General features: G+C 35.5%; 1 protein-coding gene across 8 annotated transcripts in view; it reads left to right on the top strand.

Annotated features, from left to right (window-relative positions):
- SCLT1 (sodium channel and clathrin linker 1) overlaps positions 1 to 21,565 on the top strand; it is a 210,684-nt gene that overhangs the window by 2,686 nt on the left and 186,433 nt on the right. For all 8 annotated transcript variants that reach the window (XR_004625840.1, XR_004625838.1, XR_004625841.1 and 5 more), the window contains exons 3-5: positions 7,266 to 7,333; positions 18,113 to 18,171; positions 19,011 to 19,083. Coding sequence is in view for 3 of the 8 variants with exons in the window: in XM_002925493.4 (XP_002925539.1) it covers positions 7,266 to 7,333; positions 18,113 to 18,171; positions 19,011 to 19,083 (200 nt within the window). In the remaining 5 variants the exon portion in view is untranslated. The remainder of the gene's footprint in view (positions 1 to 7,265; positions 7,334 to 18,112; positions 18,172 to 19,010; positions 19,084 to 21,565) is intronic.

The raw sequence follows: 21,565 nt of genomic DNA on the forward strand, positions 1-21,565 counted from the left end.
ATGCCTTTCATTTCATTTTCTTTATTGTACTGGCTAGAACTTCCAATACAGTGTTGAACACAAGTGGTTGGAGTGGACATCCTTGTCTTCTTCCTGATCTTAGGGTACAAACATCTGTCTTTCAAAATTAAGTATACTAACTGTAGATTTTTCGTAGCTGTTTTTAAAATGTTGAGAATATTCCTTTTTATTCCTAGTCTTCTGAGAGTTTATCAGAATGGATGTTGAATTTTTTTTCAAATGCTTTTTCTGCGTTTATTGAGAGGTTCGAATTTTTTTTCATTTTTAGTTTGTTAATAGGGTGACTTACATTGATTAATCTTCATATTTTAAGCCTGCCTTACCTCTCTTTTTGGGATAAACTTCTCTTATTCATGTATTATCTTTTAGATATTGTTAGATTTGATTTTTTAAAAGTTCATATAAAATTTTAATTTTCTATGTCTATAACGCCTTTTTTCCCCGTTCTAATCTCTTTGCCTGGTTTTGGTATGAGGCAATGCTTGCCTCATAGAATTATTTGGAAAATATTTTGTTTTCTTCAATTTTATGGAAAAGTTAATGTAGAATTGACATTATTTATCTCTTCCTTAAATGTTTGGTAGAACTTACCAGTAAAGTCAATTGGACCTAGAGTTTTCTTTGTGGAAAGATTTTAAACTATAAATTTAATTTCTTTAATAGATAAAGAGCTACTCAGTAGTCTGTTGTGTACTGTTGTTTTTGTTTTGGGGTTTTTTTTTTTTTGTACTGTTGTATACAGAGACTCTCCACAGATTTCATATATCCAGAGTTCTCTCTCTGTGCAGCTTTGTCTCTCATACTTTGTCTTGCCAGTTCTAGTTCACTTGGTCTCCACATCCTTAACTCAGAGAATCTGCCAGTCTCTGAGGCCTGCATTATTCCCTCTTTGTGCCATGGCCTGGAAAGTCTCTCAAGTCAGTAAGCTGGAGCAATCATAGGGTTAACCTCATTTGTTTTGCATCTCTCATCATCATTGTCTATTGTCTTGCAAACCATTATTTCATTTATTTATTTATTTGCTTTTGGTTGTGTTGAGTGGGAAGGTGGTCCTTGTACTTCATTTTGGACATAAGCAGAAGTCCTATTCAAGTTACCCTCCTTTTTAAATCTTAAACACAAGTTTCTTACTCCCACTGTAACTCTTCTTTGGCTTCATCAAGACTTCTATTCTTTGAACTCTTCATTTTCCTCAACTCTTTCCCAGTTTGTTTTTACTACTTTCTCTTTTTTAAAGATTTATTTATTCATTTGAGAGAGAGAGGGAGAGCGTTTGCACAAGTTGGGGGAGGGACAGAGGGAGAGAATCTCAAGCAGATTCCCCACTGAGCATGGAGCCTGACATGGGGCTCTATCCGACAACCCTGAGGTCATGAGCTGAGCCAAAACCAACTGAACCAACTGAGCCACCCAGGCGCCTGTTTTTGCTACTTTCTTATACAGCCTGTAATCATTGCCCATTAATTCATCTGCCTCTCTTATCAGTAATCTTAATATGATGATACTCCTGCTTTTTTGAGTAGCGCATACTCAGTAATACTTCATCCCTTGATCAGTTGTTCAGTTTGCCTTGATGGTTCTCACACCCAACTGTTCAATAACCATAGATAAAAAACTGCTCTCTGGTAAGTACCACCACCACAAACTCAAGGTTAACTCCTAACTAAAAAGTGACTGAGCTGGGATTTGAACCCAGGATGTCTACTTCCAGTGTCCGTATTCTTAACTTCTACCCAGCAAAGAGACTTGCAAGAAAAAAAAAATTATAGGCTTGTTTTACTTAAAAACGTAGAAACTAAAATCCTACATAAAAGGGGCACCTGGGCGGCTCAGTGGGATATGTGTCTAACTCTTGTTTTTGGCTCAGGTCATGATCTCAGGTTTGTGAATTCGAGCCCTGGGTCAGTCTCCACACTGGATGTGGAGCCTGCTTAAGATTCTTTCTTCCCCTCCCCCCATCCCATCTCTCCCTCTCTTAAAAAAAAAAAATCCTACATAAAATATTAATAAATCCAGCAATGAATGTGTGTGTATATGTACATGTATGTGTACATACAATTGTCTTCATACTGGGTTAATCCTAGTAATAGAAAGATAGTTAGCATTAAAAAATTATTGAATACAATAAAGAAGACCTAGGTTAATGGAGAAACCATTAACATATTAAATTTGTGGATTAGAACACTGAATATATTAAATATGTCAGTTCTTCCACAGATTAATGGTTAGACTTAATGCATTCCCAAACTTAGTTTTGACAACATGATTCTAAAATCTAGTGGAAGAGGGATGCCTGGGTGGTTCAGTTGGTTAGGTGTCCAGCTTTCGATTTCAGCTCTCAGGTCTTGATCTCAGGGCTCCATGCTGGGTGTGGAGCCTGCTTAAGATTCTCTCTCTCCGGGGCGCCTGGGTGGCGTAGTCGTTAAGCGGCTGCCTTCGGCTCAGGGCGTGATCCCAGTGTTCCGGGATCAAGCCCCACATCAGGCTCCTCCGCTAGGAGCCTGCTTCTTCCTCTCCCACTCCCCCTGCTTGTGTTCCCACTCTCGCTGGCTGTCTCTGTCAAATAAATAAAATCTTAAAAAAAAAAAAAAGATTCTCTCTCTCCCTCTGCCCCCTCTCCTCTCTGCCCCCCCCGCACACTCTTTCTCTCTCTTTCTCTCAGAAATAAAAAAAATAAAAATCTAGTGGAAGAGCTAGAAAAAGACACATACATGAAACTTGTTATCTGAAAGAACAGCAATACAAATCAGTGGGAAAAGGATATTTAGCAAATAGGAAGGAAAGGAAGGAAGGAAAAAATAATAAAGATACCTTTCCCACATATATAGAAAAATCATCTGCAGGTTGATTGAGGAAATAAATTCTCTTTAAACTTTCAGAAAAAAATTTAAGAGGGTATCTTTATGATCTCAGGATAGGGGAAGATTTCTTCAATAGATATAAACATTTTGACTAGAAGAAAAAATATATGAAGAGTACATTAGAGATAAAAACTTAGATATTACAAAAGGCATCATCAATAAAAGACTCCCCCAGCTACTGAAAGGGAGAATATATTTACAATAAATGTAACTGAGAATTGATTAGCATCCAAAATTTTGATCTTTCACAAAAATAAATTCATACTATTAGAAAAACGGTTAAAGAATATGATCAGGCCATTTATAAAAAATAAAATTTGAAGAACTACTAAAAAAATGAAAAATGTCAGTCTTATCAGTAACCCAGATAATGCAAATTAAACAGTAATGTAATAAGTACTTGTTGAATCAATGAACGAATGAATCAATCAATGAATGAAATAGGAGAAATTTAGTTATAGTAACATTTTTTCCAGATTAAAGTCAGTTTCTGGAGATTGAATGTGTTTTGCTCAGTAATCCACAATTGACTTCTTTTTTTTTTTTTAAGATTTTATTTATTTATTTGACAGAGAGCATGAGTGGGGGAGCAATAGAGGGAGGGGGAAAAGCAGACTCCCCACGGAGCAGGGAGCCTGATGACCTGAGCCGAAGGCAGATGCTTAACCGACTGAGCCGCCCAGGCTCCCCCACCATTGACTTCTGAACTTACATTAATCACTGAGAACTCAGATTTAGTGTTATTTCGTATTTGAAAACCGTATCACATGGGGGGAAAAGGTGGTTTGCATTGAAATTATTATATTCATGGCCATAACTCCATGGCCATGGAGAAGAGTAATAGGCAGAAGGTGGTTTGCATTGAAATTATTATATTCATGGCCATAACTCCATGGCCATGGGAAGAAGAGTAATAGGCAGAAACCAGATCCTATATGTGGTAAAATTTTAGTGCTATGTGTCAAGTAACTATCTTAAAAGTTCTGTAACAATAAAAACGTGGATTATTTCTTTTAAGCTCAATAAAAAGTTAAAAACCATTTATGATCAGTACTCTATGATTACTTCTTTGTCAGAATCACATATATTTGTCATATTTCACCACTGAATTATGTGTACTTTCAAGGAAGAAACTATTATCTGAAGTTCCCAACATAGAATGTATACACTATGTGTGTGCATATTATATATGCATTTTTAAAACTCTTATAGTTAGTATGTATTTCGTTTATGTATATATGTTATGTATAACATACATAGAAAAGTATGTAGTTTTCTACAACTGTAGAAAAGTAAAGAAAACAAATATAAAGCTAAGTGAATGATTACAAGGTTCAAAACTCAAATAACCACAACTCAGATCAAAAAATAGAACATTTCCAGGACCTCAGAAGCCCCCTTGTAATCATAATCTCTCCCTCCTCCTCAAACTTAATTGAAGATAACTAAGGTCTTCAGTTTTACACTATAGTTTTGCCTGTGTTTGAGCTTTATATAAATGGAATCATAAGCCGTGTATTCTTTTGTTTCGGCTTCTTTAACATTATGTCTTTGAAATGTATCCATATTTTTGTATGTAGAGGTAGTTTGTTCATTTTTGTTTCTATAAAATATTCCAGTTTTAAATTTATCACGTTTAACTGTTCTTCTTTTGATGGATAATTGCAGTTTCCAGTTTGGAGGCCACTGAGATTAATGCTGTTCTTAACATTTTTTGTCATGGCCCTTGGTGCTCAAGTGCACACATTTTGGTTACGTATATTCTTAGGAATTAGGTATATGTTTAATTTTAAAGTTGTACTAATTTACTTTCCCACCAGTAGTGTAGGAGAGTTTTCATTATTTTACATTGTCACCAATGTTCTATAACTTTAGCTCTTTATTGTAATTTTAATTTGTATTTTCCTGATGCCTAATGAGGTTGAGCAGTTTTCCCATGTTTATTAGCCCCCTGGGTAGCCTTTATGTGAAGTGTCCTCTCATGTCACCTTACCACTTTTCTTTAGGATTGTCTGCCTTTTAATTGACAGTTTTTTAGTATATTCTAGATACACGCCCATTGTCTATTATATGTGTTGGAAATACCTTCTCCATGTTTATGTCTTATATTTTTACTCTTAAAAGTCTCTTTGTTGAACAAAAGTTCTTAATTTTAATGTGGTTCAATTTATCAGGTTTTTTTCACTTATAGTTAGTGCTTTCTGTGTTCTGATTAAAAAATCTTTCCCTACCCTAAGATTATAAAGATTATTCTATTCTTGTCTAGAATTTGTTTTGGCCTTCACAGTTAGATCTTCATTTCACCTAGAATTGATTTTTATGGATAATGTTTTCTTTTTTATGAGGATATCCAATTGACCCAGAACCAGTTTTAAAAAAGGTAATTCTTTCTGCCTCACTGCTCTGGGTGACCCTTCAATCATAATTCAGATATTCTAAATGAACATAAATTTAACTTTGTATTCTTTATTCTCTTCCATTGGTCAATTTTGTTTATTTTTATACAACTATCACACTATCTAAATGACTGTACCTTTATAATTAATCTTGATATCTGGTAAAGCAAGTCCTCTACCATTCTACCTTTGCAAGAATGTCATAGCTAAGCTTGTTACGTTTCCACCTATATTTTAGAATCAACTATTAAATTTCTGCAGTATCATCTTTTGGAATGATAATTGAGTTTGCATTTAGTCTACGTGTAGATCAACTTGGGGAGAACTGATGTCTTCAATCCTGTAAACCATGAGTATCTCTCTCCACTTATTTGGTCTTTAATTTCTCTCCTGAATGTTTCATAGTTTTCTGTACACAGTCTTACACATCTTTTGTTTAAGTCTTTTAGATTTTTCATAGACATTGGTTTTTTGTATGGTATTATGATATCTTTTATTCTAACTTTGTTGTCAGTATATAGAAATGTAATTAATTTTTGTATATTGACCTTGTATCCAACAACCATGCTAAAGGTCATTATTCTAAGAATTTATCTGTGTGTTCTCTGGGATTTACCTATGTCTATACACAATTAACTATGGATAATGGATAGTGGGGGGTTTTTTTCTTTTCATTCTTTATACCTTTTATTTCTTACTTGCCTTATTGCATAAACTTAGACCTCCAGTAGAGTGTGAATAAATGTTAAGAGAATATGTCCTTATGTCATTCCCAGTTTCCAAGGGAAAGTTTTCAACATTCTCATCCTTAAGTATGATGTTAGCTGTGCATTTATGTAGGAATCCATTGTTATATTAAGGAAATTAACTTCTGTTCTTACATTCCTGGGGCTTTATCATATATTTTAATTCATCAGATGCTTTTATGCATGATTGTATTTGTTGGTCTTTTTTGTGTGTTTATTTTCAGTTTCTTTGGGGTGGGCTTATCTTTATTATTTCCTTCATTTGATGCTCTTTGGGTATAATTTGCTTTTCTTCTTACTTTAAGTCATTGACTTAAGGCTTTTTTTCCTAGTATATGCAATTAAAGCTATAGATTTTTTTTGAGCAATTTCTGAGGTATTAACATTTTCAGTGTCAGTCAGTTCAAAATACATCCAAATTTGTTTTGTAATTCCTCCTATGACCCATGGGTTATTAAAAAGTAATTTCTGAACTTCAAAATGTATGAAAATTTTCCCTTTACTTTTTGGTTTTTGATTCAAGTTTATTGTGCAGTTGTCAGGTAACATGCTCTCTTTGGCTTTCAGTCTTCTTGAAAGTTGAGATTTACTCTATTGCTAGCAAATTATCAGTTTTAAATGATCCATGTGATCTTGAAATAATAAGTTTTGTACATTTACTGTGTTCTATTGTATGTTTTCTTGATATGAATAAAATTATCTATCACCTTATGCTTACTGAGAGCTCTTGGCTTTATTCTAGTCCTTCATTTCTATTACCTCTTACTCACCCCTGTATAATTCAGAATCTTTGTCCATTTCTCTTCTGTGTGGAGGTTTGTCCTGGAACTGAATTTCAGCCAGTTTTCACTATTGGAATAAATATGGCTATAGTTTTATCTTTTCAATTCTTTTCACTTCTAGTAGGAGGAATTAAAAAAAAAAAAAGTGGAGAGTCTTGTTTTACCTCTGCTAACCTGAAGAGTAAACCAGGAAAACTGAGAATTAAAACTTAAGAAATCAGAAAAATTAGTTCTTTGCAGCTCTTCTTTTTCCCACTAGCAGTAGATAGTTGGCTTCATGTATAGAAGGGCCTTTTCTTAAATTCCAAAAACATGTGTTGAAATTGATGATTCATTTTGAGAAGCAGTAAAGACTAGCAGCTTTGCATTGGATATATCAGATAACTACCTTGTTTATAGTTTTTAAATATTGAGCATTAGCCAGTGAACTACAGATTGTTTTTTTTTTCTTTGTTTCAGATCAACAACTGTGTGAAGTTCTTAGACAGTATCAAATGGAAAATTTTTCTAAATATTCATCGGTGCAGGTATGTAAATTAGTTAAGGTCTAACAAACTAGGTTCAAATTTGGTTGTAAATACATTTATATAAATAAATCCTATTTAGGATTATTCTCATGTGAAGTTGCCTGCAGCACTTTGAAATTTGCTTACAACTGGGATTGTTATAGGGGAATGCTTGTTTTTGCTTAATGAAAGTAGTTCTTTGACCATAGAAATTGCCTTTTTTTCTGAGTTGGAGCTTAGGTGTTATGTATGATGTTAAAATGTGAGTTCTAAAATGAGAATTCATTGACATTTTGAAACCTCCTAAAATCATTTCTTAAGATACATTTTGTAGTAAGCTTTAACTTGAAATTCTCGTAAATTATGGCAAGTAAAAACTAAATCAAAATAGTAAACAATATACAACACTGTTTTTAATATTTCTTTCCTTGGGTGCATGTTCTTGTTTAAATATTCTGTTAAAAAAATTTTTTTTGAGCAATAAGGTATATATATTGGTGGACTCTGAGTTACGCAATATTAAAAGAAAAACAGTATCTCCTATATTGATGATAGCTCCCTATTGAATTAATAAGGACGTGTTTTGCTTTTGACATCAATGAATCTTGTAACCAAAACATTACTGTTTTGGGGCACCTGGGTGACTCAGTGGGTTAAGTGTCTGACTTGATTTTGGCTCAGATCACGATTTCAGAGTTGTGAGGTCGAGCCCTGCATTGCTCCGTGCTAAGCATGGAGCCTGCTTGGGATTCTCTCTTTTCCTGTCCCTCTACTTCGTCTGCTCTTCCCCCCCAACCCCCACTCATGTGCACTCTCTCTTAAAAAAAAATTGTTTTTAAGGTATTAAAAAGGAAGTTGTTTTTATTAAAAAGGAATAGTTTCTCTTGTTGACTTGACAATACTTATACTTTCTTCAGTGTATTCGCAACATATAGCCTGCTGCTCTGTTTTTACTTACAAAGACCAGACTGAGTTCAGAGGGTCTTAAAACTATCCATCCACTATGTTAATCATAATATTGTTTTACTTACGTTATTTTGTTACTCATACTTAACTAAGAACTGTTATCATTTAGGTGAGAGAGAATCTTTTATGATACAACAGCTTCTAAATTTAGTTCAGATTCTTAGGTTCTTTTTCTTTTGCTTAATATCTTACAGAATATGCCTAAAAGGAGGATTCAAACAAAAGAGTGATTTTAAAGCCCAAGAAGGTCTCTGGGCACAGTATTATATCATATCTACTGTACACTGTGGCTGACTTGATTATGAAAGGTGGTGTTACCAGATAAAACAATGATTGTACATAGTCCTTTAGATACACCTGCCTTGTACATTGTGATAATTAATTAAAGCCTTATGGTAACATACCAAGTAAGGTCAAGTCTTCTCTTATTTAATAGTGTACTCTCTTGTGAAATTATAGCTCCTTTAATTCTCTAAAGGTACATGCTCTTCTTTTACGGGTACTATTATAGTCATACAATCAAATCTTGATTCCTATCTCTTATTTTTGGTAGTAGTATATTTTTTCTGCCTAAGAGTCTCCTGCAGTTCACTGTCTCTTCAGAACATGTTGCTGTCTCAGAATACCAGTTCCCATGGGTCTTGCCTTTCACTGCATAGTTTGCAGTAATGAGAAAGGAGGTGAAATGAGAGTATGAGAGAGAAAGAGAGAGATTAATCTGCTTTCTAGCAGTAAGGTCCATATCCTTGGCCAGATGTAGTACATTCTTTGGTTCTTCGCCCCAGAAACATTATTCTGATTTCTGAAAAAATGTTCAAGAGGAATTTTTTTTTATTTTTACTTTTTTCTATTTGTAGTAAAGGAAGACATAGATGTAGGAGGAAACTATTATCAAAGGTTATGTGAAACCCAGGAGCACTGGCTGAGATCTCTTGTCACTAACTTTAGTGATTGCCACTAGCAACAGAAATCCTTCATAAATTTATGTTTGCCTTTTTTGTTCAGCTATGTTCCCAGGTGCCTAAAACAGTTCTTGTTAGTAGATGTTAAATAAATATTTATTGAATGAATAAAACAATTATATCTTACCTTTACTTTCCTCGTACCTACTTATCTTCCAACATCATTTGAGGTCTATGTGCCACATACAGTGAAAGTGGAGATGAAAAAGTCATGATCAGCTTGTGAAATACAAACAGTTCATGCTTTTTAGTTTTATCCCAATGAAATGCCCTCTTCCTTCCTCACACTAGGCAAATTGCCAGGATTTGTGTTAAATGAACATACTTTATGAAACTTTCTAATATTAGAAAAATAAGGCTGCCGGAATTTGATATTTATTTCTTATATTTTAAGTTGGAATTTCAAACTTGATTTTCTATAGAAACTGTATTATAAGTGATAGTTAAAATTCTTTTGTTTATCACTATGTAATGATCATTTGGGCTTCACATGGATCAAAGAAAGTTTTGAATTGCCCTAAGATTTTTTTGTATAGTATTGTTTCTTAGGAAAATACATGATAGATTTATAATAACTAATGATACATAAATTGTATAGATTTAAACTGAAAGTTGGATTTTCCCATATGTAAAGTAGCTTGTATATTTAACATTTGGTTCATTATACTTTAATAATTCATTTGTCTTTTATTTATTTCTTTTAAAGATTTATTCATTTATTTTTAGAGAGAGAGAGTGCACGCACATGCACAGGGGTGAGGGGTGAGGGAGAGAGTCTTAAGCAGACTCTGTGCTGAGTGCGGAATCCAGTGTAGGGCTGGATCTCACAACCCTAAGATCATGATCTGAGCCAAAATCAAAAGTTGGAAGCTTCATCAACTATACCAGCCAGTTGCACCCATTCATCTTTCAAAAAAAAAAACTGCTTATAATTATATGTAACCTTCTAAAGATACTTTAAATAACAACTAGTTTCTTGAAAGATCCCTTGTGAAATTTAGTTGTCTTTCTTTGATCATTCTGTTTTCTATATAAATAAAAAGTATCTCAAGTGGCATTTCTCTCAGAGTGTAGTAGTGGGCACTGCATGACAAATATTGAAAGATTTTAGTCAAGGTGGTGGAAACTCTCCCTCTTTTCCGAATTATTTGTTCCTACCTTTTTTTTTCTTAAATACCTGTCTTTTCTCACATGCAGGTTAGTTAATTCCTCTTTATAATCTATGCCACACCAGTACATGTGTGTACTGGTTAGTATTTTGTTCCCTTCAAACTTCCTGGAGGGACAAGGTGGAATATTAAATAAGTTTATTTTCTCTGAAAACTCTCCTAAAAATATCTTCCTCTTCTAGCTTGGGACTGTTTCTACTCATTCTACTTGAACCCAAATTTAAAGTTAAATTGAGATCTAGTCTGCTGAGAAAGAAATGGAACACATAAACTGGAAAGAGGGAAGGAATAAACGTAAAAGCGTAGTGCAAAGAAGGTATGAGCTGGTTCTGGAAGGGAAAGACAGTCATAGTGCAAATGTACTGATTGATTCAACAAACGTTAGTTTATTAATTCAGCAAATCTTGAGTGCATGCCAGTGCTAGGTAAGCTTTGGGGACAGAGCTATGATTAAGATAGACAAAGGATCCTACTTCACTTTGAAAGAGATACAAGTGAATAATTAAGTAATTAAAATTGCTATATCATATGAAGAAAAAAGACAGTGTCCCGACATAGAGATTAACATGTACATAATGTAATAGTGGTGATTGCGCCTGAGACATATTTTTGGTAGAAAGGTCAGAGTAGGTCTCTCTACCACAGTAGTATTTAAGTTGGCACTGAAAGTTGAAAGAATGAGCTAGACAAGTGGACCAAAAGAGGCCCTGAGGCAGGAAAGAATTTGACTTGATTGTATAATATATAGGACCTGGTCCCAACTATAATCAAATAATAGTTATTTGAAAATACATTGACAGGAACAGGAGGGGCACTCCTGTTGATCATGAGTTAAAGAATATAAGACTCAATAGATAAAATATAGCAAACTAGCTGTAGTGTTTGAATTGAGTCAAATTACTGGCTTTCCAGGCCAGCACTGTACAATAGAACTTATTATGGGGATGGAAATGTTGTATAATTCTGTGCTGTCCAATATGGTAGCCACTAATCACATGGGACTTTTGAGCACTTAAAATTAAACTAGTATAACTGATGGGTGTTTTATTTAGTTTTCATTTTAAATACATGAAATTTAAATTTAAATAGATGCATGTGGCTTGTGGCTGTTGAATTGGGCAAGGCAGTTCTAGACTCTCCATCTGATGAATTACTCGGTTTAAAACCTTGAAGGATTGATTTTACATCATCCCATGATGATACTAGAAACTCAGTGATTTGGGGTGCCTGGGTGGCTCAGTTGGTTAAGCGTCTAACTCTTGATGTCAGCTCACGTCATGATCTCAGGGCCATGAGAACTAGCCCTATGTCAGGCTCTGTGCTGAGCATGGAACCTGCTTAAGATTCTCTCTCCTCCTCCCTTTGCCCCTCCCCTGTCACAAGCACATTCTCTCTCTCTAAAAAAAAAAAAAAGAAAAGAAAAAAAAGAAAGAAAGTGATTTAGCACTTGAAAGTCTAATTGTAAGAGTTTAGCAATTTCTTACACTGTACATCGACCTTCATTGATATATGATGAAAATCCATCTCGTCATATGAATGATTTGCTACAATGCTCTAAAATGTGCAACAACACTTTCACAAAATGCCAGTCAGCCTATATTTTCTTCCAAAGGATGGCAGATAGGGCACCATTAACATATTTCATAGCCAGTGATATAGAGTAAGGTAAGAGGCACAGAATTAAACATTCAGAATTACAATTAGAATACTTAGTGTGTATTTTCCTCAGAGGAAGAGGAGTATCCAGAAAATTTGTCTGCCCAACTATAATCCAATATTATTGACATTCTCTTTTTTCTTATTTTTTTATTATGATATGTTAGTCACCATACAGTACCTCATTAGTTTTTGATGTAGTGTTCCATGATTCATTTTTTGCATATAACACCCAGTGTTCCATGCAATACATGCCCTCCTTAATACACTTCACCAGGTTAGCCCATCTTCCCACCTCCCTCCCCTCCAAAACCCTCAGTTTGTCTCCCGGAGTCCGTAGTCTCTTGTGGTTCATTTCCCCCTCTGTTTACCATGCCCCCTTCATTTTTCCCTTCCTTTTCCTAATGATCTCCCTGCTATTCCTTATATTCCACAAATGAGTGAAACCATATGATAATTGTCTTTCTCTGCTTGACTTATTTCACTTAGCATAATCTCCTCCAGTCCCGTCCACATTGCTGCAAATGTTGTGTAATCATTCTTTCTGATGGCTGAGTAATATTCCATTGTATATATGGACCACATCTTCTTAATCCATTCGTCTGTTGAAGGGCATCTCGGCTCCTTCCACAATTTAGCTTTTGTGGACAATGCTGCTATGAACATTGGGGTGCATTTGGCCCTTCTCTTCACTACGTCTGTATCTTTGGGGTAAATACCCAGTAGTGCAATGGCTGGATCATAGGGGAGCTCAATTTTTAACTTTTTAAGGGACCTCCACACTGTTTTCCAAAGTGGTTGTACCAACTTGCATTCCCACCAACAGTGTAAGAGGGATGCCCTTTCTCCACATCCTCTCCAACATTTGTTGTTTCCTGCCTTGTCAATTTTTGCCATTCTAACTGGCGTAAGGTGGTATCTTAGTGTGGCTTTGATTTGAATTTCCCTGATGGCTAATGATTTTGAAAAATTTTTATGTGTCTGTTAGCCATTTGTATGTCTTTATTGGAAAAGTGTCTGTTCATATCTTCTGCCCATTTTTTGATTTGATTATTTGTTTCCCATGTATTGAGTTTGAGAAGTTCCTTATAGATCTTGGATACCAGCCTTTTACCTGTGGTGTCATTTGCAAATATCTTCTCCCATTCCGTGGGTTGCCTCTTTGTTTTGTTGACTGTTTCCTTTGCTGTGTAGAAACTTTTTATCTTAATGAAGTCCCAAAAGTTCATTTTTGCTTTTGTTTCCTTGAGTTTGGAGACGTGTATTGACATTCTTTCTGTGATACACTCTCACCATCATCTCAGGAAGTCATTTTGGGATCAAAATAAATAGAAATTAATTGTAGGGTATCCGTTATTCAAGATATATAAAATTCTCCATATGTTTCTTTTATTTAGTATAGTTTGTTTAAATTTTGTTTTAGAGAATATAAAAGGGATATTTATAAATGCTTTTATTTTTTTTTTTTGATGAGCATAGCTTAATGGATAGGATGGATAGGATTGTTAGTGTTGTACACCTAAGCTAATATGACTTATGTCAATTTTATTTCAATTAAAATATATAAGCATAAATATATATAAATGTATAAATACATATATATAAATGCTTTTTTAAAAAAGATTTTATTTAAGTATCTCTACACCCAGCATAGGACTCAACCCCGAGATCAGGAGTCACACACTCTACCAAGTGAGCCAGTCAGGTGCCCCTATAAATGCTTTTATAGTCGATTTCAATCTTATTCTCCCAACTTGATTTTTTTCCACTAGGTCTTGAATTATGAAGTCACATGGTCTTTTATTCTAAAAGTTTTGCTAACAAGTGGGAAAGGATTGCTGAATCTATATTTTTATTCTTTTGAATATTTTTCTTATGTTTTGATTTATTATGTTTATCTCTATAATCATGTAATTTTTTATAAGAATTTATTATGTTAGTCACCATACAGTATATCCTTAGTTTTTGATTTAATGTTCTATGATTCATTATTTGCGTATAACACCCAGTGCACCATGCAATATATAATCATGTAATTTTTATAATTTGGATATTGGTCATTTATTCTTATATTAGTATTTCCTTAGCAACTATCATTAGAAAACAGTTTCAGTGCAGTGTCTTTATAGAATTCAGTTTAGTATGTATTGAGCACCTCCTCTGTGTAAAGCACTATGCCATGAGCTTTAGTAATATGAAAATGTATATAATAAATTACCATTTCACAGGAACCTAAAGACTAATAAAAATATGGGTTGAGACAAATGTTAAATAACTAGGTATAAAGCGTATTATTCATATCTTAATCTTAAAGCCAAATACAGATATCAGGGAAAAAGGAGATTATATATAGTTGGAGAGATCAGGGAAAGTTTCCTGAAGGATGCAATATGTCTGATGGGTACTGAAAAGTAGGTAAGATTTCTAAAGAACTTCAGTGGGAGCTAAAAGAAAGGGGAGAGCATTGCAGTCAGACCCAATGGCATGATGAGAAGGAAAAAGAGGTGAGAAAGTGGGGGTTGTATTTAGGGAGTAAAATATACTTCATTTTTTATACTGTGTTATATACAAGAGAAGTAATGGAAGATAACATTAGGAAGGGTAGGTTGTTGGTATCTACATTGTAGAGTGCCTTAAATGGTTAAGTTGAGGAGTTTGGATTTAATTTAGTAAACACTAGGCAATTACTAAATGTTGTTTAGAAGAGTGATAAAGTAGAGTGAAACATAATAACAATTAGGAAACTTATAATTGATGGGTGGGAGGTTAATGAAGGCTTGAATTATTTTGTAGAATGCCATCCATCTCCAAACTATTAGTCATAACATCGGTAGTTGATTTGATTTTTATAAAAATTCCTAAGAAATTTGAGAAATAATATTTTTAAAGTTTGAACTAAGTTATCCCAAGATGTTTAACTTTTAAACAGTTGAAAGTTAAAATATCACTTGTCCATTATTTAAATAATATAATAACTATTTTTAATAGTCTAAGAGAATTAAGTAAATCTTTCTCTGAAATTATATTGACTACTGAATGCATTTATTCTTTAATCTATCAAGGTTCTCTCTGGAAGGTTACCTTTTTTGTCTAATTCATCTTACAGTCCTGGATCCACGTTAACATGTCTGTTGAGGCTGTATATTTTGAGAACTAAGCCTTTCCATGTTGGTTGAATGCTCATAACATACACCTTGGTTAGCCAATAGATTTTCCCCCATATTAAGAAAAAAGAAATTAAAAAAAAAAATAACAAAGATTTAAGAGTTTTCTACATGTCAGGCATTATGCTAAACACTTTGCATATATTATTCCTTTATTTAAATTTATTTCAAACATACATCAAAGTGCGGAAGATGCTAAAACTAATATCTGTGTAGCTACCACACAATTGTATGCATTTTTAACTTTTTGCCATGTTTACTTCCAGTCTTTTTTTTTTTAAGAAATAAAACATCGCAGAAACAATTCAGTCTCTGTACCTCTTGTCCATTTCCTTCTATCCCTTCCTAGTGATAATCATTAGTGTTTTTCAATAGTATACATGCTCCAGTACTTTTACTATATATGTTCATATCTGAAATCATCTTATTGTATTGTTTGGCAAGTTTAAAATTTTTTATAAATGATATCATACTGTATGTATCTGACTGCAAACTTGCTTTTTTTTGCTCAACATTATTTTTAAGAATTTGATACACATATTACAAATTCATGCATTATAACTGTTGTCCACTACATTCCACTGTATTATTAGACCACAAGTTACCCATTCTCCTATTGAAGGACATTGAGATTTTATCCAGTTCTTATATTTTGCAGTAATGTTTAAGCACATTGTTAAACATGTCTCCATATATACATCCAAGAGGTTTTTTAGAATGTTTACCTAAAATTGGAGTTTTCTCATCTTCAGGTTTGCTAGAAATTGTCAGAGGTGGTTGTACTTGTTTTCATTCCCATTCATGGTGTATCAGAGTTCTCCTTGTATAACATTCTTCTGAGCCATTGGTGGTGTTGTCAGACTTTTTGGTCAGTGTGATTGGTGTAAAATGATATCTCACATTGTTTTATTTGTATTTCCCTAATTATTAATAAGATTGTGCTTGCTTTTATTTGTCTGATCTCAGATTTCCTCATTTTGCCTGTTAATACTCTTTGTTCACTGACACATATGAAAAGTTCTCAATTTGTGGGTTTTCATTTATCTTGTTATATGGTTTATAAGAGTGGAAAAGTTTTAATATAGTCAAATGTGTCCATGTTTTATTGTGTCTTAAGTCCTTCACTTGCATAAATGTGCTTTTCATATTTAAGTCTTTAATCAATCTGGAATTTATTAATGTGTATTATGTAGGAAGGATGTCTGGTTTTCCCTATATGAACAACTTCTAGAAGTAACCTATTTTCTTTTGTGATGTCCATAGTGATACCTTGTTAATTCCTTGAACTACTTATGAGATCCTGTTGTATTACTTTCATTTAGCCTATTGATGGACATTTTATCTATTATTACAGTAAAAGCTGCACTGAACATGTTGTACATTTCCTTGTGTTTGAGTATTTATTCATGTTATGAATGTTGCTGGCCTTTTAACTTTGCTTATGGTACTTTCAGCTGCATAGAAGCTTTAAATTTGGGTGTTGTAAGATATTCAGTCTTTGTGTTCATAGATTTTACTGCTGGTGTCTTCCAGCTAGAAAATGTGTTTCGAGTGGAAGTATTAGGCACTGCTTGGTATATTGATAAACAAAACAAACAAAAGTCTCCACATTTTTGGAACTTAAGAAAGCTTTCTCTATCCCAAGGTCAAAAATGTGTTTTCTTTCAATAATTGTTAAATATTTTTTAAAACATTTGGATCTTTATCTGTAATTTATTTTTCCATTTGGTACATGCTGGAATCTAATTTTATTTTGTTACCTAACACTGTTACTTAAAAGCAGTATTTTGTCTATTCAGTTATAATTCCACTTCTTTTATATACCATGTTTCTATAAATTTTTTAATCTTATTTCTGGATTTCCTATACTCTTGTTTGTTATTGTGTCTGTGCCATAGTGTTTTAAACTCTAGCATTAACAATGTTTTGATATGTAGTAGGGCAAGTCTTTTCTCTTTTCTCTTTTCCCTCCCCCCTTTTGGAGTTGGGCAGGCTAGTGTGGCTATTGTTGCACATTTATTCATTCATAGGAACTGTAAAATCTGTTTGAGATAAAGTTTCATAAATTAGCCTATTGGAATTTTTTTTTGGAATTGCAGTGAATTTTAAAGAATTAATGTATTTACACTATTGTCCGTTCACATATCATGAATGATAAAGTACCGTTTATTTATATCTTCTTTTATGTTCTTCAGTAAAGTTGATTTTTCAGTTAAGTTATTGCAACTTTTTTTATGTTTTTTTATTCTCAAGTAACTACCCTTTGTTACAGTAGTGAATAGGGTATTATTTCCTTTTACATTTTAAAACTATTGCTGGCATTTGGGAAAACTGTTCTGTTAATCTTTTATCTGATAACTTATTGTATTCTCTTATTAGACCTAATAATTGGTAGTTTATACATAGGTATATGGTCTAGGTAAATGGTCAGATGTCTGTAAATAATAATAGTGTTGTGTCTTCTTTTCAACCTTTAAATTTTGAACTCTCTACCCTGGTTCCACTGACTAGAACCTCTAGTACAGTGTTGAAGTTATCAGTAATAGTGAGCAGACTTATACTGCATTTAATGCAGTGCTTTTGATGATTTACCATGAAAGATAGTAATTGATGTAGGTTTCTGGTAGATATTCTTTATCAAGTTGAGAAAATTCTTCCTATTTCAAGTTTGCCAAGAGTTTTTATTATGCATGGATGTTAAAATTTAGCAAATAAACTTTCAACATCAATTTAGATGATTACTTGTTTCTCTTCGTCTTTTTAAATTGCATTAGATTTTCTAAGGTTATAAAATTTTTAATTGTATTTAATTTTAAAATACTGCCAATTTTGGGCTTGGATGATGTGAGAAAACATTTTAAGATGCAATATTGTCTGTTATAGAAAGCTGGCTTCAAAGGAGATGGAGATGACACATTAGAAAACACAATAGTTGATCAAAGGTAAGGTTGAGTTACCAGAAAAATATTATTTTCTTAAGTATGCTTATTATTATTGAAATGATTCCTTTAGTATTAGGATTGTTTATTTCATAGTCTGCTATAATTAGATTTAAATGTTGAGTATGCAAGGGAGAAAAAAAGCCAGCATTGTAATCTATAAGAGTAGCCTCAACTGGGGTGATTTTATCTTCCTCTTATTCATAACCTCCTCTGGAGCTTCCAGAAACTGCCCTCAAATGTGGAGGGCTAAGAGAGACTGAAGGAAGAGGCATACCACTCCAGATTGGGTAGTGGCAGATTTATTAAGCAATAGAACCTATTTATGAGGCTTGTCTTGGGAGGATGCAAGACAACTAGATGTCCTCATCTGCCTGCTATAATCTTTAAAGTTTATATAGAAGCTTTAACTTGTTTCAGTCACATATGCAGGAGGCCTTAGCTGGATTCACTTACATACCCAGTATAGATAGCTTCAGTATCACATTACTATCTTAAGTCTGTATCCTTGCAGCTGCTTCTGGGAGTGGGGAAGGCAAGCAGAACATATATTCCAAGAATAGGGGTGGGGGTGAGTAGCCTCCAATTGCCCAGGTTCAGCCCAAGGATCAACTGGCAGTTGTTTTCTTGATGAACTCCTTCATTACCTTCCCTCCCTCGATATTTGACAGTATCTGGAGATACACTAATTGAGCTAAGATTGAAAACAGGAAAAAGGCAAAGTATTGATTGCTGTGGATACATTTATCATAAAAATGTTATGTTCAAATTTAATTTACATATTATACATTAACCTATATTAAACAATATGCCATTTTTTTAATTATGTATTTTTTCTTTAGCTTTTTAGCTCCTCTTATTATTGAGTATGAGAAGCATCTGGAAGAGCTAACTGGGCAGCTGAAGTATTATCAGGTATGAAATCATAGTTATCAAGCTTTTTATAATATTCAATAAAAAGCGGAAAATACACTTTTTTCAAAAAACGTTGAAATATTTAGCTATAACTCATCAATTTTTGGCTGTCTGTGAGAGAGAGAGAGAGAAAGAGAGTGTGTGTGTGTGTTTAAAGATTATCTTCAGTTTTGTTTTTTAATCCAGTGTTTCCTTGCTCCTGATATCTCCCAGGAAGATCTCTTAGATGCCTGAAGTTCTAAAAACTCATTATTATATGCTTATATCTTTATTTTTCTCCCAGGGAGACCCAAAACCATCTCATACTTTTAGACCTTTCTCTTTATCCTCATTCTATCTGAATTTCCCATTATTTCGAGAATGGATTTTTCACCCAGTTTCAACCATTATGTCCATCAGATTTTAGATGGATTTGATCAATTTCTAATATAGGCTTAATCTATGGCAGCTTTTGTCTGAAATCCTCTTAGTAATGAGGGTTTATTTTAGGAGTGAACAGAGTGAAGAAACTGAGGACACTTCTATATCCTAGAATTTCTAAGATTAGGATATATAACAGGCTTATCGATAGCTAGAATAATAGCACAACATTGTTCAGGATACAATCTGAGTTTCAATGATTGACATTTTTAGAATATGCCTAATATTTATAATCTGTTTCTTTGATTTTATTTTTTTTTTTAAAGATTTTATTTATTTGGCAGAGATAGAGACAGTCAGCGAGAGAGGGAACACAAGCAGGGGGAGTGGGAGAGGAAGAAGCAGGCTCATAGCGGTGGAGCCTGATGTGGGGCTCGATCCCATAACATTGGGATCATGACCTGAGCCGAAGGCAGACACTTAACCACTGTGCCACCCAGGCGCCCCTGTTTCTTTGATTTTAAAATGTTTTTTACATTTTCCTCCCAAACTTTGCCCTTTCTGATTGTTGGATAACCATACAAAGGAAACATTTGTTAAAGAGATGCTATATGTCTCAAGCTAAGCCTACCAGAAGGTGATAAAATTCTTTTCTCAGAGTTTGAATATACTCCTCATCATGTTTGGTTTAGATACCAATCCCTGGATCAGTTCAGTTGGGTAGCAAGGTTGACTTAATTTAATGCAAATGAAAGAAAGTATAGGAGAGAGGTTAAGATGGCAGAGGAGTAGGGGACCCCTTTTTCAGCCGGTCCCCTGAGTTGAGCTGGATAGGTACCAGACCAGCAGGAACATCCATGGAATCAGCCTGAGACGCAGGAAGATACATCTGGATCTCTACAAATGAACATCTCCAGCGCTGAGTATCGAGGTATGAAGCGGGGAGCCGTGAAACCGTGCACAGATATCGGAAGCTAAACAGAAGGGGGAGGGAGCCGCCGTGTCAGGGCGCCGGGAAGCGGTAGCCACCTGCACGGAGGAGCGGACAGACCATGGACCTGCACGCTTGAGACAGCAGACTGAGAAGGGAGCTCCGGGAGCGCACGCAGGACGGCTGGCGGTTGGCGGGCCACCTACATGGGGGAGCAAGCGGACTCGCGGACGGCACCCGCGAGACAGCAGACTTAGAACGCAAGCTCCAGGAGCGCGCGTGCAGGGCGGCTGGCGGGCCACCTGCACCGGGGAGCGGGCGGGCCGCGGACCCGCACTCTGGAAACAGCAGACTGAGTCCGTGAGCCGGGAGCGTGCGCCACCAAGCATCTCACGGAGCTCCGGAGCTCCAGTGTGCTCACTGGATCGAGGCTGAGACTGGGAGCTCCGGGAGCGTGCACAGGGCGGCTCGCGGCTGGAGGGCCACCTGCACGGGGGAGCAGGCGGACTCGCGGTCAGCACCCGTGAGACACCAGACTGAGACGGGGAGCTCCGGGAGCCCGCGCGGGGCGGCTGGCGGCGGGCGGGGTTGGAAACACAAAGGACAGAGACGTGCCGGCCCTGGAAGTGAGGGCTGGGACGCCGGGTGTGGGGCGCACAGCCCGGGATGCTGCAGGGTTGAGCAGCACCAACAGAAACAGAGTTAAAGTGGCCAGAACATCAGTGGAGAACAATCCGCGATCCCTCTGTTCTGAGATAGAGGCTGAATTTCAGCCACTGCTGCTCTGACTCTAGAGGCATAGCAAACCGCCAGGGAAAGCCGCCAGAGAACAAAAGCCCGGAAATACCGGCTCACAGGGTGCCCATCCCCATCCCCCCTCGCAAGGGACACAGAGACTCTACCCAAACAGGGTTTTCTGAGTACCTGCAGGCAGGCCCCTCCCCCAGAAGGCAGGCTGAAAAATCAAGAAGCCCACAACCCGGAGCGCCTGAGTGGCGCNGGAGCGCCTGAGTGGTGCAGTCACCAAGCACCTGTCTTCGGATTAGGGTGTGATCACAACGTTCCGGAAAGGAGTCCCTCATCGGGCTTCTCCACCGGGGGCCTGCTTCTTCCTCCCCAATCCTCTGCTTGAGTTCCCTTTCTTGCTGACTGTCTGTCTCTCTCTCTCAAATAAATAAATAAAATCTTTAA

Source organism: Ailuropoda melanoleuca, chromosome 5 (genome assembly GCF_002007445.2).
Source record: "Ailuropoda melanoleuca isolate Jingjing chromosome 5, ASM200744v2, whole genome shotgun sequence".
NCBI lineage: Eukaryota > Metazoa > Chordata > Mammalia > Carnivora > Ursidae > Ailuropoda > Ailuropoda melanoleuca.